An 18778-nucleotide genomic window follows, 5' to 3' on the forward strand; every position below is an offset into this window, starting at 1 on the left:
AACATACTGTTTCAAAGTGCCCACATGGCAAGGGAGGGCGCAGGAGTGAGAAATACCTTAAAATATATTCAAAACACATATATGCGCTGTGGGGGGAAGGGGAAAAACAGGATGAACCTACTATGCCTTTTGAGTTTTCAGAACGTCCGAGTGCAGCAAGGAAGAAGGCTGGGAGCCAGTGCTGTGGAGTCTGAGCTCATGGGTGAGCCACAGATAAAGTACTAGGAATCGTGAGTGCTACACAGGCCTGGAGCCAGGAGAGGTGCAAGTGTGAGCCACCAGGGCGGTGGGTGTAAGTGCAAGTGCAGATAGACAGGAGCTTGGCCGATTGGGTGCTGGAGGTCAGGGCCCCGAGGATGCGCAAGGGCCCAGGACACCAATCACAGCAACTGTGGTATTAGCAGGGGAGAGAAGAAGGGAAGGAGGAGAGTCTAAAGGAGCTTTCAGAATTTAAGAAGATCCTGCTCAAGGCACAGAGGGAGGGGGAGGCTGTTCCATAGGAGGGAGCCAGCTGAGGAAAGCGAACAAACGCCTGCCCTTTGTTTAGCAAAACGCTTTCGACATAGAGTTAGAGCTCCAGAAGAGCGTAGTGGTCTAGAGGGGGCGTATTTAGTAAGATACAGTTGAAGATTGTGTGGTCCTTATATCGCTTTCCACAATCAATTACCTTAATCCCAAATATCGACGTCCTATAGCTCAATTTATAATCACCAAAAAGTGAAGTCACTAAAGAGAGGCTTGGCAGGTTGGATAGGGAAGATGTCAAAAAGAAATTTAGAAGAACCAAAATGTTAATTATTTCTGTTTGCCCCTTACACTGACTCATCATACTTCTTCCCGCCTGCTCAGAACTGTATTGTTCTATTTAAGGGAGGAGTCACCCCCCTCACTCCCCCATTCACTGCCTTCCTGTCATACTCCTTAACCAGCCAGCCACAACACATCAGTGGTGAAAAGAAATCCATGCGGAGAGGAAGAAGGGTTGGATCCCCTCTATGCTATCTTTTCATCCAGCATGAAGCGGCTAATGTACTGGGAGTTGATTAACATGGATTAAGGCGGTCCAGGGGGTGGGAGAGGATCAAATTGTTTTGGACAGAATAAATAGTATTGAGGCAGAAAGCGCCAGCTAAAATGAAGAAGAAATGCATGTAAACGGTTAAACCCTCCCATTTGCCTTCTTCAACAGCTGATAAATCTCAATATTTTTGACCCTTAAATTGAATGCTCTTTCGTTTGAACTCATTATTTTGACTGATGGATGATGAAAGATGCACAGCTAAAATTAACTGTTCCTTTACATCCATTATTTCCTTACACCCTGAAGTCTACATGCATCTAAAATATTTACAAAGTAAAACAGATTTGTTTTCAGTTGGAAATCATTTTCTTTTTCAGCATGTGTTTTGTTTTGATGAAGTCTTCAGCGAGGCGTTGAGTAATCATGATGTGTACATGAGAACCGCTTACCCGCTTATTCAGCATCTTTTCAATGGGTAATATTTTATTCTCTACCTTTTCAACGTTTTGCTGTGATCATGCGATCTCTATAGTGTTTGATTATATTATTGTACATGTTTGGATTTTGATGCTGTTTCTGTACTGTCTTTACTAATATTTTCATTCAAAATAAACTACCTAGAAAAATACAAATCCTCCCCCACCCCCTTAGCGCATGCGGCCAAAGAAAAACGTGACGCAGAAGTTTGTTTCAAAAACACTTTTCACTTTATCAGGATGAAGTTGGGACAAATGCCTGTCAAGTCTACATGTTGGTTTAAAAGCAAAATGGATGTACTTCCTTCAGCACAACCTAAGCAAATGGTGTCACTAACGGTAAAACTGTAAGTTGTCAGGGTTCCTAGTCTAATGGGGATACTGACCTCCCCATGGTGCACTCCTCTGTTGAACAGTCTTCTGGATATAGTGCATGGCACCCTTTGTGGCCCCAGTCCAGAAATGAAAAGGTGGTGTAAATGCATATGGGGCATACTAGTTTGTATACAACATAAAAGGGAACCCATTTATGGGATTGGTCTCTCAGCAGTGTCAGGATGGCATAAATAGTAAACTGGTAGGGGTATTCATATCATCTGTCTCCACAGCAGCATTTGTCCCTTTTGGCTACCTTGCGTCCCTTGGATACCGCTGGCTCCTCATCAGGATCTGGCTCTTGAGCTAAACTCGCTCCTCAAATGACCCACTCAGCTGGTACTGACTCCCCAGCTGGGTTTCTCTGGCTCAAACTCGCCTAATGACTGTCTATGCTCTTGTTTGACCATTCTGGGTCAGGGGGAAAAAGAATGTCTTTTATTTTGACCAAACCAGGTGTCTGCTTTCAGCTGGGCTAGGCCATTCAGATGGTGTTCAGTTAAAATGTCGAATGAATAATTTCAAATGCATTAATTTCGAAAAAAATGTTGAAACAAAATGTTGAATATTTTTTTTTATTTTATGTTTTTTGGGGGGTTTGGCTAGTAAAAAAAGGGTTAATAAAAAAAAAACGGGGGGTTGGGGGGAACCCCCCCACTAAAAAAATAAATAAATAAATTTGTCATTTTGTTTTCGACATTGATTCAAAATTAATGCATTCAAAATTATTGAATTCGAAAATATCGCTATAAACCCATTCAGATATCCAATAGCCACATTCTTACTGGCTGTAATTTGTGTATAGTTCAGAACTAGCAGATGTGCCAGGGCCTGCTTTCAGGCCCTGGCAGGGAGGAATGGACGGGGCCCAACTCCATCACCCTCTGCATGGTGCCTAGATGAGGGCAGGCCCCCTCCCAAACCCTACTTACCTGTAAGCGTGGGCGGCGGCCCGCAGAAGAACCCTCCATAAGCAGGATAACCCCATGGCGTTGCTGTGAGCATCTCTGGCTGGAGATCGCGCAGCAGTGGTATATAGCCTTCCAAAGGGTGCCACGAATGCAGCAACACTGGCCACAAGATGCATCAATGATGGACGCAGCACTAAGGAGTGCTTTGTCAACTACACACCAGCTCAGCTTTGCCGGAGCATGCGCAAACAGGGAGCCTCCACTATTCCACCAGGTAATTTAAATAAAAGCCAGGAAGGTCTCTCCCGTCCCCCACTATGCCACCAGGGATTGCTTTGTTATTAAAAAAAGGCCTTTACCCAATACACCACCATGGATGTAATTATTATATTAAAAGGCCTCATGGTGGCCTTCCATGCAACGTACCAGGACCCCATCAGGGTTGATGGTGGAAAGGGGCAGAGCATACAAGCTCTCTTGAGCCCACCAATGACGTTCCCCTGTCACACCCTTGGCAACATGTAAGTCTTCTGTAAAGTGTGTGTGTGTGGTTTTTTTTTGTTTTTTTTTTTTTTGTATTTATTTTGTTGCATGTTTTTGTTTGCGTGTTTGCAAGTGTGGGATAGTTGGGTGAGGACAGGAGGTGGTTGAGGACATACGAGAGAGCGAAAGGAGTGCAGAGACTACTATAAGAAAGGAGGTCTGTGGAGTGTTTGTGTGAGAGTGGAGAGTGAGGAGTAGAGGTGTAGAGTAGGAGCAGCAGAGTGGTAGTTGTAGATGGACAGAGGTAGTAGTACTGGGGACTGGAGCGTGTGGTTGTGTGTTTAGTGGAATTGCGAGTGAGAGTAAGAAGTAGTCGTTATAGTGTGGGTAAAGGATAATATTGGAAGTGGATTAGGTAGTAGAGAGCATTAGTGAATAGAAGAAGCAGTATAGTGGTCTTAGGGTTAAGTCTGGAGTGGAAATAGTAGGAGAGGCAGAATAGTAAGGGTGATAGTGGGTGAGAGGATGGGAGTACCTATTAGCATAGCGCGGAACTAAGATTACAACGGGAGGATAGCGAGAGATAAGGAGGTAGAGTGGTAGAAAAGGGGAATGGAACAACAGAGGTAACAGGAAGTAGCGATAGTAAGAAGTGAAGGAGTTGAGATGTAGGAGGTGAAGTCAGATCAAAGGGTGGAGGTGGAAAGGCAGAGTGAGATTGGAGGGACTTGTAGCATGCTGGTAGAAGCACATCTTGGGTCCTAGAGTAGAGGAGGGCCGTGAGAGATGGAGGAGGGACACCAGGTGAAATAAGGCACCATCCCTTACTTCCTACACTACTAAGAAAGGTTAGAAAGTCCCTTGGAAGAGAGTCAGGCAGCGCCTTAGGGATACCACCCATAGACCAAGGTAGATCAGACAGGTGGGGGCGGTAGCATACTAACATCCTCCGTTAAGGATACGTGGGTTAGGGAGGCAGGGACATGTCTGGGGAAGTGGAGATAAAGAGGGACGGCTCTAGCACCGATTCCCCCATAAAACTATGGTAGGCCCTCGAAGAACTTTCAAACCCGAAGCCAATATGATTACCTGTAATTTTAATAAATGCCCTTGGGATAACTAGCAGAGTCAGCATGGTTCTTTGTGGTGGGCCGCCCCATCACACAGAGCAGGGATTTAAAATGGCTGGCTGGCTGGCATCATGAATGTTTTCCATGTGTTTTCAGCATTTGTTTGGTGAGGAGCCTTTTTCTTTCTACCTTTTTTGCCTCTTCCCTAGTTTGCTGCTTTGCCTGCTCAGAATGTCAGATTGGGACTTTCAGTACGTTTGAAGGACTATTTTAGGGTTTGATTAGGGTGTTTCTCCACTGTGTTTTCCTGTCTGTGTGAGGGGAGATACTAATAGTATAAGAAAGAAGGGCTAGGATGTGTTTCTTTTCCAACAGGACTGTTGCTTGGCTTATCTCACCTCTTGACCCCAGGATACTGGTTGTGGATCCATTTAAATCAATGGAGTGTGTCCCTGTTGGATGTTAGAGTTGAGGGGAATGGTTCTCCTGTGGCATGACTAAATCTGAGGAGTCCTTTCAGGGTCTGGGCTGGTCTTATGGAATAACCAGTGGTCGAAGTGAGCGGGGGCGGTTGGGAGTGGTGCTCCGCCTACTTTTTTAAAATGAAGTTTTACTGTTCCTATACTTTTCTTTTAAAAGGAAACCGTTTTAAAAGAAGAGTGTTGGAAGAAGTTGAAACTTGCACTTTTAGTGCACTACACTGAGGGTTCCCTTAAACAGCAGTTGCATGTGTTTGGGGTTGTATTGTGTGTTGGAGGGGTCGTGGTGATGGGGTTTGTGGGAGAATGGGTGCAGGCCAGCACGGAACATAGTTCCACTACTTCTTTTCGTACACTTTGACCACTGGACATAACTAACAATAAGAAGGAAGGTGACTGAAATGGAAACAAATTGAGTCTTTCATATCTTTTCTCCTACAGACCTCCCCAACTGCACCTATTCGGACATTTGCGAGGGTGAAAGGTACTCTGGGTAGGGGATCTGTTACATATGGCATGTCGTAATAGCAACAAAGCTTGGCTATGTAGACTCAAGATTTGTACCATCACAAGAACAAACAAAGCCACAGAAAAACCAAAGGGCATTGAGAAAATATTTAATTTCTGGGGTAAAATCTACTAACTACACTAATCCAATCTCAAATGCTACTATTCTTCATGTCGAACAGTTTCTTGTAATTTCTCCATAAAATCACATAAAGAATTTGAAATTCTTATTTCATCCCTACAAATAATTCTAAAAGGCACTTTGAAATGACATTTACTTTCATCAACATGTTTGGAAACCTGACCCCTGCTTGATTCAGCACAATTTCTAGTAGTCTCTTTCTATTAGTATTTTATAACGTAACCTATAGACCAACAAAGCCTTCGTGCCTACTGCTCGATGTGACCTACCATAAAGCACTGACAATCATTCCCTTTCACAGATGTGACTTTCCCATCGGGAAACAAGTCCATCTTTCCCACACAGAACATCGGCCATCGCAACAAACCCTGACTTTTTCCTTACTTAAAAGAGATGTACATAACCAGACCATGAGCAATTGTTCCGAATCGTCTGTCCAGTTTTTCTTGTAGTCCTTAAGAAATGAAGATTATGGAGACTGCCATATGGCTGGACCAGGAGTTTCCTCAAACATCATGTCACAAAATAAAGTAGCCGTTGTTTAAGCATTAAAACCATTTACTCCTACAACATACATGCACCATAACTATGATAAAAAGCAAAAAAACCTGGTACTAGCAGACACTCCTCCAGGACTGGGACCAGGAGCCAGATTGAGCAATGGTTACTCCCAATTCGATCAAAAGCATTGTTTCAGATAGTGAAACAATACATGTGTTCCTTAAGTTGGGCTCTTATTTTACATTCTATTGAAAACTGCACTGACCTAAACCTCTCATTATCACCACGCCATAGCTGATTCATGAGGCATTAAGCACTACTACCTATACATCTCAAGTTCAACTCCCTTTATCTAGGTTACCTTCAAGCCTATTTCATGAAATTATTTCGTGGTTGAACTACTTAAATCCTCTGCATATTGTGATGACGCTGTACTTACATTTCTCAAACTGAAACTGTACTCCAACTCTCCGATATCTGGAATAGAGGTATAGATTTGAGGATCTTCAGCTAAAAGTATCTCTTGGATGTTGGGCACCAACCAGTTAGCAGGAAGTAACTCTGGGGAACTAAGAGCTCATTCGGATTACTGTGAAATGACCGGGAAAAAAAATCCCTACTGAGAAATGACCGGAGCTATGACCCTTACCCCACCCCACATCTATATATTATTTAAAATGTAAAAAAATGCCTAACACATTCGACCAAATAAATTCAGTCATTTCTCATTAGTTATTTTTGTATTCGATCATTTCTGCCGATACCGAGTCTCAAACACAGTGGTTTCTAACACATTTTTCTGTAAGAAGTCTCTAATGATGTTTATTAACACTGCCTTGGGGAATATAGGTTCAGAATTAAACCGACAGAAAGGAACTGGTTCCTTTCTGGATAGGGCATCTGCCTGTAAGGTCGTCTTGCTGGGAATAAAGGTGAATTCAAAATTGAATGGGGAGAAAAAATGGGCCCATCTAGCTTGACGGCTGTTGCGTGTCTGCATTTACTGAAGAGCCTTCAGGTTATGGTGGTCGGAACGAACCACATTTGGAAATCTTGTGCCCAATAGTAAGTGCCTCCATTCTTCGAATGCCCTTTTGATCACGAACAGTTCTTTTTCTAACACCATGTAATTCAATTCAGCTGGAGACAGTGTCTTGGACAAGAATGCAATCGGGCATTTGATTCCATGATCGTTTTTCTGTAGGAGAACGGCTCCCAGAGTGTGTTGTGAGGCGTCAGTCAGACTCAAAAATTAATCGCTTCTCCTGATCTGGAGTGAGAAGGATAGGCGCGGAAGAGAAGGCAGTCTTAAGGGTTTCGAATGAGGTTTGGTGTTCCTCATTCCAAAGAAATGGGATCCCTTTGTTTAGCAGTGGTCGAATGATGCTTGTGAATTGCGGGATGAATCGCCTGTAGAAGTTTGCAAATCCAAGAAAAGGTTGGATGTCCTTGACTGACTTGGGAGGAGGCCAGTTTAATACTGCGGTCACCTTAGCAGGGTCCATAGAAATACCCTCTGCAGAAAGGATATAAACCAAATATGTTACTTCTGCTGTTTAAACTCCCACTTATCTAGCTTGCAGAAAAGATGACTATCCTGCAGACGATTCAGAACCTCCAGCACATGCCGGGTATGACCTTTCTGAGAGGAGGAAAAAAAACAGTATGTCATCTAGATACACAATGACGTACTGGAGGAGAATGTCTGCAAATATGTGATCCATAAATCGTTGGAACACTGCCGGGGCATTGGATAGGTGAAAGGGTATCACATGGTACTCGTTGTTTCCAAACGGGGTGCGAAAAGTAGTCTTCCACTCATCCCCTGGCCTTTTCCTGATGAGATGGTATGCCCAGCGCAGGTCCAATTTTGTGTAGATTGTGGAGTCCTTGACTACTTCAAGCAGAACAGGAATCGGGGGCATGGATTACCTGTCAGGGATGGTAATCTTGTTGAGTCTGTGGAAATCTATGCAATGCCGCAATTCTGTGGTGTTTTTCTTGGGGATAAAAAACAATGATGACCCAGTTGGTGATGTAGATTCAGCGATTAAGACATTGCGAAGGTTGGTTTGCAACTATTCTCGGAGCACATCCTTCTCCCTGGCAAACAAGATGTACATTCTACCGAAAGGTAGGGCTTGATCCGGGACAAGATCTGTAGCGCAGTCATCTCTGCGGAAAGGGGTTAACTCCAAGTATTCTGAGGTGGAGAAGACCATTGATATTTCTATATTTCTATTTCTAATCATTTCTATTGCGCCAGTAACTTGCAAGTCTCGGGGTGCAGATACATGGACACAAGGTACGAACATAAATAAACTACACAGGTGCAGAATGAGGCAATCGGGTGTTTTTTAAATAAAATGTTTCTATTAATTTTTATTGCGCCGGTAACAGGACGATACGGTTCAGGTTTGTTTGTTTACTAATTTGTATGGCGCACCGAACCCGAAGGTAGCTGAGCGCAACAGAGAACAGAATACATGGATACTTTAAGCTTAGTTATAAAGTAAGACGCAAAGGTACGTGAAAAGCATTTACATGTAAATAATTGAACAGATCTAGAGGGAGAATATACATACAAACATAGGTTAGGGTCAGGTGGTGTTCAGTGACTGAAGTAATTTGTGGTTAGTCCTGAGGGTCGTTGGAGTGTAACCATTTACCATTCAGGTATATCATGAATATGATTAAAAATGATAGTGGAGGAAGAACCATCTGGTGCGGAGGAGGGGAAATGGAAGCCAGCGGCCTCACCCGGCGAACAACGCCCCAAACAATATTTGGAACCCAAAAAAAAGATCCTGCTGATCAATTGATGTAAGGATTATGAATCCTCAACCAGGGAAGACCTAGTATCACAGGGTAATGTGCTGTCTTTGTTAGGTCTAGAATGATTTCCTCCTGAGGAGACGCCATCGTCATCCTTGGAACGTGAGTTTGTTCCTTGATGGGACCTGAAGTTAATGGACTTCCATCTACACTCTCTACTAGAACTGCAATGCTTTTGGAGGAACGAGGGATGCCATGTGGAGCGAACCCATCTGTCGTCCATAAAACAGCAACCAGCCCTGCTATCAATTAAGGCGGGTACTCGTGTGATTTTGGAATTGGTCCTTGCAAATTATACCAGAATAACCACAAAGATGGGTTCGGTGTGAACAACAAAAGGATGAATGGCTAGCTTAGTGATCAGGGAACCGACTATACTACTCCGGACCGTGGTTCCCCCTCACGGTCGGATACTGGCATTTCCCGACAGTCTGGGTGGCACCACAGGACAATCACGAAATAGATTACTGCTATCCCCACAGTACATGCACAAACCCAGGGACCTCCCACGGGCCCTTTTCTTCTGGAGATAATGGCCCCTGGGCGGTGCCCAACTACCTAGGTTCTTCTGACTGAACCGGCCTACCGGTGGATGGGGGTCTGTTGGGTGAAGGATACGGCTCCGGAGGGACACGGGGATACCTGTGTCGTCGTCTTTCGTTTTGTCGTTCGTGTATGCGGTAATCCAACTGCATTACTAATGGTATCATCTCAGCACGATTGGTTGGCCTGGGTACCCGCGAGACCTCATCCTTCAATTCTCCGGTAAGTCCCCTGCAGAATAACATCACCAAGGCGTCATCCGGCCATGAAATGTCGGTGGCCATTCATTTAAAGCAAGTTATGTACATGAGTAAATCCTGGGACCATTGTTTAAAGTGGAGGAGTCGTTCTTGCGATGCAACAGTAATTTCTTGTCTGCCAAACGTGGCTCTCAAGCTGTTAACGAAGGCCTGGTATGAGTCAAGAAGGGTGTTATTTGTGTTCCCTAACGGTGTAGCCCATGCCAATGCCGGACCAGTTAAATGTGTAGTCATCTAACCAATCCTATCAAGGCCAGTGGTAAAGAAGACGGTTGTAAACATGAACTGGATAGTTCGTCTATAAAATCCTTTAGTTTATGGGGGTTGCCATCATATCTACTGCCTGGAAGAGGACCCGGGGGAATCTCGGAACTTTGAGACGAAGGACAGCGTTTTCCTGTTTAAGGGACTGTACCTCTGCAGAGGTTGCCATCAACTGCTGCATCTGGTCCATGCCAGAATCTATAGGTGTTGCTATCTGTGATAATCGATATACAAAAGGGCTTCTGTGAGACCGGTGAACTCTCTTGTTGTCTGAATCTGTTCCACGTTGTCCAGAGAAGTGAAGTGAAAGTGGGCTTTGAACTCAAGTTCTTTCCAGCAGCCCGCCGTGTGTCGGCGGAATGAAAACAATGAATTATGCAAGCTCCCGATCGAGGAGCGAAGCGGTTACTATGGTAATGAAAGGAAGCGTTCCTACCGGAATAACGCGGAACGCTGCAGTGAATCGAAAAGATGGAGAATGCTGCCATGGGGGTGTGTGTGTGACCCGTGAGAAGGGGAAAGCATGAATGGAGGACACAGAATAAACACGTAGTGGCTGTGGAAAGGACAGAAAGGATCGCACTTATGAGCGTTCGTTATGAAAAGTAGCAACGCGTAATGCTTCGGTCCAGTGCACCTCTTGAGCAGTTCCTTTGGGAGTGGGAGTAGACAACAAACAATGTGTATCCTGAGAGATTGCAACGCTGCAGTAGTTAGCAGGCGCCATCTTGGGAGGTTCCTTCCATATACAGCCAGCCTGCCTCCACCTATGCCACAAAGACCAGCGGAACCTGTTTCGCATGACAGCCGGGAGGGATCTGAAATGGACATGCACGGGCTGTAGGAAGCAGCGAAGAAGTTACCAAAACACGCTGGGAAACTGAAGCAGAAGTCCCGGAGGCAGCGAAGCAGATGTAGGCGCACGCCAGACACAGTGAGTTCACTGTTACAATGTGACCTCAGAGTGCTCTGGAACTGCCTGCTGGCCAATTCCAGTGATTTGTATTCCCGAAGTGCGATAAACAAAGTAACTCGAAAGAAGAGGCTTTTAAAATACTGAACCAATGTGAAGCTGGTTAATTATTCTGTCCAGGCTGGTTTAAAAGGGAGCAGAGCAAGGTCTTCATAATCAAACCACAAGGGTGTGATTCTAGCAGAGTAGGTTATATAAAAAAAACAAAACAAAGGGCAATAAGAAAATAAAAACTACAATTGCCAAAGCCAAGAGAGAATAATATTTGAGCAGTCTGTGAATAATCAGTATTGACCAAGCCAGAAGAAGGCAATTGAGCATTTCAATGTTTGTAAAGACTATTGCCCATATGTAAAAGAAGTCCTAAAAGGAGGTGACTTAAACCTATATTGCCTAAGCCAAGGAAGTGTGAAAGTGAGAAAGAATCAGCATTTGCTTAATGACAGAGTGTGGAAACATGTGGCACGAAGGCTGCTCTTCTGATGGAAGATATTCAGGAGGTGTGGAGCATAATCTGTATTGCATTGCATTTGGCAATCATATATGTGTAATAAACAGCACCAGTGTGGTTCTTGTTTCTCTTGAAGACATTCTTATACTTGATGTTGTGAAGTAAGAGACATTGGTACATCATTGGAAGTGATGTTGACCGTTACCACAGAAGTACTTGTAGTTTCTAGTTGATCTAGCCTGGCAGGAGAGTACACCAGGTCAGAAGACTTTGTAACAATATATTATGTTCTGGTAGGAGAGTACACCAGAACAGAGAACTTTGTAGTAGTAGTTAGTCTGTCAGGTGAGTAGACCAGGTGAAAGTCCACTGAAATATTGTGGTGTGGTTAAGATTCCTAAAGAAGCAGATAAATAAACACTTAAGTGTTTTTGTGGAATAATACAGAAGCAAACTGACAAGTTAATCACTGAAGCAAGTGTTGTATGAACTGTGGCAGATGTATTGATTGGCAAACAAGTGGTTTTTATAAAGTGGTGCAGAAATATCCCGACAAAGACATTGGTGTTGAAACTAATGAAGTACACATTTTGCTTTGCCGAGGAAGATCAGTGTTTCAAGATCTTGTTTAGAAGTGAAAGGAGGAACACTGGTTTTGAATGTATATGAACTGTTGGTTGAATTTAAATTGGAACTTTGGATTATCAACGTGGAACGTTTTGTTGTGAGACAGAATTTCCTTATCCTTTTGGAACTGCTAAACAAAATCCTACTTAAATCTGGGGAAGGGAAATTATCCACATTAAAAGGTGAAGCTACAATTGTGATGTCAATGTAACTTGTATTAGTTGCTTATGAACTGCCATATAATACCTTATTGAGTTGGTGTATATACACGTGTGGGGGACAGAAACCTTGTGCTAGTGTTTCCTTTAGTTTAATTTAAGCAGTGAAATCCTCATCAGGGCAGGGATAGTGATACGTTTATCTAACCTTTGAGTTAATAAAATGGCATCTTTTGAAAAACCTTCAGAGTTGTCTGCCTCACATTTGTGATCCCTCACAGTACCTTTGGTGTACATTATTGTGAGTCTATCCCTTGAGAGTCTAATTATTAAAAATGCACTCTGATTGTTTAACTTGAAGAGGGCTTTGCCAAGCAGTAAAACATATGACACTGTTGTCACATTTTTCTTCATGTAAGAAGTATGGGATGGGTCAACATTGTTCGACGATATTTGCTAAATTTTTCATTAGCGTTAATCGTGAGGAATAGAAACTTAACTTAGCACCTGGGACTTTGAAAATCTGCTTCATGTTCTGGTTTTCAGTTCCTTCCCACGCTGTGTAGAAACTTGTGTACCTCTGAGTAGCTAAGAGTGTCTGCAGTGCTCCACGGAGGCTCTCCCCTCAGCAGAATAAGCATGCTATATTTTCCTACCATATCTCCCAAGAGACAGCTTTGTGTGTCTCCCTTATCAAGGCTCCAAGGCAACCAATCCACATTAAAATCTTCTTCTCATGAGTGCGCAGTAAAAAATGATCTGTTGTCAGAGATTCTATTATTCAAGGCGTGACTAATCTCTAGTGGACATGTAATTTTAAAGCTAGAATCATTTTACACTAGCTGCAGAAGCAATCACTGAAATATTATTATTACTATTGGGTTTACAAAATCCAAACACTTTTTACAGTATTTATTTTGGTTCAAATAACAATGGATGAAATACCACCATAGAATATGGCTTAATATATAAATCCTTGGCCAGCAGCAATGGGAGTTATAACCTGTAAAATGTATATCTAGTAGACTTACAACAATGATATTTTTTTTTCTTCAGATGTCAGATTTATTCCTGTTAACTTTCTGGGACCAAACCAATATATAAGCGACATACCAGCTGCTTTTTTTTTTTTCTTTTTTTTTTTTCTTTCTAAAAAGGCAAATACTCAAAACAAAAGACAATCTGGAGCAGAAATACTGCCAACCAAATTAGGAACCCATAGACCAAGGAGCCTGACCCCTTTGTCCACCAGACAGTTCCACAGAGTGTTTCGGATCGTTGGTACCAGAATAGCAGTGCCACAGGAAGGAACACTAATATTATAACTGCCTGATGATAAAAAGTAATGTTTTAATATCCCTTAATGACTAGGTGCAAGGAAGTATGGATTACAAAAATGTATCTATTTGCCTTTAAAAAATACTCCATTACAAATGGGAATTGCCAGTGTACTCGATAAATATCATTTTGCTCATAACTTAAAAAATAGGGGATAATGTACACCCACTTACACATTTTGTCTGGGGCCCCATCTTTGACCATTTATGAGATCAACCTCTCACTGCCAAGGCCCTTATTCATAGTCCAGTAATCCGTTTCCTAGGATGTGATGGTATAATTTCCTCTTGGTAGATTTCATTAGCATCCCAGGTTTCACCTTTCTTTAGTGTGAAAAAAAGATGGAAGCATGGAAATATGCATCCTATCTTGCTGATTTTAAGCATTCGTTCCTTTATTATATGTAAGTGTTTGGTTCAATGACCTTATTTATCCAACAGATTAATGCTTGTTGGGCACCTGCCTGATTTCTAAGGGCCAAATTGTTTGATACCAGTAACCATTCACATGTGATTCATACATTGGGCCTCATCACGAGTTTGGCGGTAACTCTTAAATGCAGCAGTAATGCTATTACCACCACATTTAAGGGTCTGCCAAATAACAGGCTCGGCGGATTTACCCCCAGCTCTGAGCTGGGGGCAAATATGCCACGACTTTGCGGATTTACGGTGCTATTACTGCCAGCGGTAATAGCGCTGAACATTCCCCATTGAAACCAATGGGGAATGGGAAATTCCTGAATGGGCCCAATGAGGAATGGGAAATTCCTGAATGGGCCCAATGAGGAATGGAAAATTCCTGAATGGGCCCAATGAGGAATGGGGACTTACTGTTCCGCCAAACCTGTGATTTGGCGCCAATAGCGCCAGGGGGTTTGGCGATAGGGCTAATAGCCCCAGAGGTAATACCGCCGGGATTAGCGCCCAACTCGTGATGAGGCCTATTGTGTTAATGTCATTTATTTAGCAATTTTAGGTTTGGAATTGTTCTCAGAAGACATGTTAATATGATGTTTAATTGTTTTTTCCCTCTGTTTCTAGTCCGAGTTGCTGCAGGGATCGTTCCTACCAGTCCACAAGCAAATCTCAAACATATTTTGCATTATGCCTGTCTTTTGAACTGGCAACCCTGTTCTTTACCTCCTACACCCCTCAGTATCTCTGATACATACAGAAGGCCTCTGCTTTACTCCATTATGAATGTTCCAAAGTGCAGAATGCCCTTTGGGCTTATTGTGTGCTCGAGAAATCCTTTAAATAAATCATTGGAATGCAACATAACTAAATGGATTAAAACCAGAGACTGTTAAGCTTCCTTAAATATCTGAAATGTGACTTTGTATTTAAACAATAGTTAATGTCTTGTAAAACATGTATAACAAGTAAACAATGCTTTTCCATACAGTGGTCATGCTTCCTGCTTTGCCTATGGACAGACTGGGGCTGGCAAGACCTACACCATGATTGGCACACCCCAAAACCCTGGGCTGTATGCACTGGCTGCAAAAGATATCTTCCGACAACTGGAGTCCTTCCAGCCAAAGAGACACCTACTTGTCTGGATCAGCTTCTATGAGATCTACTGTGGTCAACTCTATGATCTTTTAAATGGAAGGAAAAGGTAATCGGGCCTCAAATTATTAAATGTATTGGGTTTCATCCAAGTATGATTCCATTGTTTTAGAAGTGAATGTTGAATGCATCTGGTTGGACAAAATAGATGTGACTTGGGGCCTTGAGGATTGGTTGTCCAGTATGTTAGGTTCAAAATCATGTATGTTAATACATGCATAACATTAGGGACACCGACATTGGCTCTAGAGCAATTACATCAAAAGTGATTAGATGTATTCAGGTTTCTTAATGCATTTGGATTATAATTTATTTTTAGATGTAGGATTTCTCAAGGCATTGATTATTGCTGAATATTTTTGCCCAATATTCATACAATGGACTTTATTTTGCTACTTGATTGGTCATGCTTGTATGTATGTTCACTTCAGGCTCTTTGCAAGAGAAGATGGAAATCATGTTGTGCAAATTGTGGGATTACGTGAGATTCAAGTGCACACTGTGGACCTACTACTAGAGGTAAATGGATAATTCAGTACAACTGCCCTCATGTCTTAGTTGGAGCATAACCTGCATTTGTATAGGATTGGGATGTTTGTTCTAATTTCTTATTTCATTTTGCTTTTGTTTTATTATGGACCACCTTGCATTGCCAAAATCTAAACTGACTGCCACAATAGAGTGCATTCCTTAACAATCGATATCTGATACATCAGCCATCCCTTGCACCATACGCAGGTATCACCAGCAACCTTCATACCAAGATCGAACAACACCTCCTTCCACTACCAACTATAGGCAGCGCAAAATCTTCTCCTAAATGTATTCTTTTAATTGAGTAAGTTGACCATCTGATAACCTGCTTCCTCCAGAAAGCACAATACACAGCAAAAGAAATTTGCAAGCATCCCCTGCCATCCAGCATTTGAGAACAAAAATGCGGCTTCATCTACGTCACAGCTAAAAACCTGCTCCCCAATATTCCTTCTAACTTATGGGGCATCTCTCCTTATGCTTTCTTGTGCTCTTCATTCTGAAAAGACAAGCCACTACATTAACCTTCTATTCTCTTTCTGATCCAACGCCACACTCTATCCAGGACCCTCCAGGCTATATTCTTCTGCTCTTTCAGTGGATGACTTTACCTACTACGCCTGGCTGAGGAAAGTTTATACATTTTTTTATTTAAAATACCCTCTATGTAATGCTATTTGTGAGACCTGGTTCTCTCGCCCAGAAACTATTCCAGCAGGCACAAACAGACAGTTAAGAGATACCTTTTGAGTGGACCCAGATCAACAAGAGAAGATGCTGAAATGGCTAAAAAAAATGAACCAGACGCATACCACTGTGAATATGTTCCCTTGTAGTCAGCTGTATATGTCCTGGTTTGTAACACATGACCAACATTTTATTATTACAAGAGCTAGATTCAATCATTTGCAGCTGGAAACGGTTATGCGGGTCTGGAAGGGCAAGGTCATGTCCACATGCTATTGCCCATTTTCCCACTGGGTAATCAAATTATTGCTACTTTTAAAAAAAATTAATTGCTCAAAGCACAGCATGAATAGGCGGGAGAGCTTAGTACAGATATTAAGAATGATGAAGTTTAGGCAGTGTAGGCCAGCATTATTGTACCCTGTGTTGACGAATGGAAAGGTAATAACCTTGGTTTTACAGAATTTGTTTGCAAAAGCAACTCTGATTAGAAGAGGGTACAATAAAGTTTTAATGCTTGTTAATAACTGAGATTAGATATAAGGATGTTATATGTTGCTTTTATATTAATGTCAATTTATGTAATATTTTAGTAGTTTTAATGAATTGTATGCCACTATATGTTTTATAATTATATTATTTATGGTGCTGCATGTTAATGTATGTGTACATTTTATGGATGGATTAATCCTCCGAATAGACTAGTTCTGACTGACTCCCTTTCACCTTCTCCTCCCTGGGCTACTTGTCAGCCTCCAACCAACTGAACCTCCATATATACTCCTTCCTGTAAACACTGTCCCAGGTGATCACACTCCAGACCATCTAGTAACTGGTCCCCCTTAACTGCACCTACAATTCCCATCTCTTCAACCTCTCTGTTCTCCGTGACCATCCCAAACAGCTATAAAGTGGCCACCATCATAACCCTATAGAGATTGAGCATATTGCTGACAAAAACAATCCCCACTACCCTACAAAACTTGAGCGAGGGGTTCCAGACCTATCACCACTTACTGGCGAAGCACTGTGTCGGCAATCTCCTTCCAGCCTGGATTTTGCAGGCAACACTCCATGGAAAATGTGGTCTCCTACATCCAAACTCTTACTACTGCACACCACTCCCAGCTTTCCTTTATCGTCATCCTCCTCTACCTTGCATTTCATGCATCCTGTTAACCTCCCGTGATCTTCATCAAGTGCGTTCTGCCGCTTTGTGGGGCGGACGTCCACATCCATCTCCTATCCATTTCGCCCCACCTAGATAACTCTCATTCTTGTCACACTTCCCCCAGTATCGCTGCAATCTAAATCCTTCCTCAACCTCTCTTTTTATTTTTATTGATTTTGCATTTATTAAGCGCACAACACCCGAGGGCATCACAGCACTGTTACAACCAGTTACACTCAAATATAGATTAAGTCAGGTGCATATGGCTAGGGAGGGAGCCATGTAAAAGTCCAGGTGTTTTGGCACATAGATGGGGAGCAGGTGCAAGTGGATCTAGGTCACCTGGCCTAAGCCCCGTCCACTTGGTACCTTCCTGCCTGCTGCTCTTTTTCACCACTTAGCAAGCCCCGCCCACCTGGTGCCTTCCTTCACCATCACTGTCTTGTGGCCAATGCTGGATATGACTTTTATGGACTTCATTCACGGTGCGTCACTCTTTCTCAACTCTCATGCTGGACTTCCTTTGCATCTTGTACTCGTGGTGGCCCTGAATCATGCTGTTCCCATCTTCATCTTGTATCCTGGCTTGCAACATTGTGTTACTACTGACTTCTGCAATTGTATTCGCTCTCCACTCTTTTTGACTGCTTACTCTCTTTTCTCTCCTCCTTTCCCTTCTCCCTTTTCCTATCTCCTCCCCTTACTTTCTTCTATGCACTTACTCTATCAGAATTGTCCCTGGACCTAATATGATAGCAACCTCATCTGTTTCCTCCACCCTCCCATTACTGTTTTTTTCCTCCCCACCACCCTCCAGCACTATCTGAAATGTCGTCAGGCCTAGTATGATAGTCGCTTGTGTTGTTCCTCCCCTCCCTTTCTGCACCCCTCACCCTCACCTTTTGTTTTTCTCCAGCTGTACCAGAAATGTCATCAGGCCTAGTGTGGTAGTCGCATGTCCATTTCCATTTCCTTCCCACTCTCCCACTCCCTTCCTTATCTATGTCTTAGCTCTTGCACTATCTGAAATGTCATCAGGCCGAGTACGATAGTTAATTTCACGTCCTTACTGTTCATGGCCTGTAAGAAAGTGGTTGTATTTTCCCTTGTTCTCCCTTGCCTTGAAGCGCTTTGAAACACATTGTGTATAGGCGCTATATAAATAAACTATCATATCATGTTTTAAGAGCCTTATTGAAGGTCCAGTAAGGGGGTTCTTCCCTTAGGTGTGGCGGGAGAGAGTTCCATTGGTTGGCTGCCACTGATGGGAAGCTTGCAACCCCACTTTTTACCCTTTTATATTTGTGTGGGATCGGTCTGTGGGTGTAATTGTAATTGGTTATTCGTAACACACTTCATACCCAGAGGTTTCTATTCGCGGATCCGGGGTTCGAACCT

General features: G+C 42.8%; 1 protein-coding gene across 2 annotated transcripts in view; it reads left to right on the plus strand.

Annotated features, from left to right (window-relative positions):
* Positions 1 to 18778, plus strand: part of KIF24 (kinesin family member 24) — a 332455-nt gene that overhangs the window by 82025 nt on the left and 231652 nt on the right. For both annotated transcript variants that reach the window (XM_069626841.1, XM_069626840.1), the window contains exons 4-6: positions 1399 to 1496; positions 14822 to 15037; positions 15420 to 15507. In XM_069626841.1, the coding sequence (XP_069482942.1) occupies positions 1399 to 1496; positions 14822 to 15037; positions 15420 to 15507 (402 nt within the window). The remainder of the gene's footprint in view (positions 1 to 1398; positions 1497 to 14821; positions 15038 to 15419; positions 15508 to 18778) is intronic.

The sequence above is a fragment of the Ambystoma mexicanum genome, chromosome 6p (assembly GCF_040938575.1).
Source record: "Ambystoma mexicanum isolate Mex_15411 chromosome 6p, UKY_AmexF1_1, whole genome shotgun sequence".
NCBI lineage: Eukaryota > Metazoa > Chordata > Amphibia > Caudata > Ambystomatidae > Ambystoma > Ambystoma mexicanum.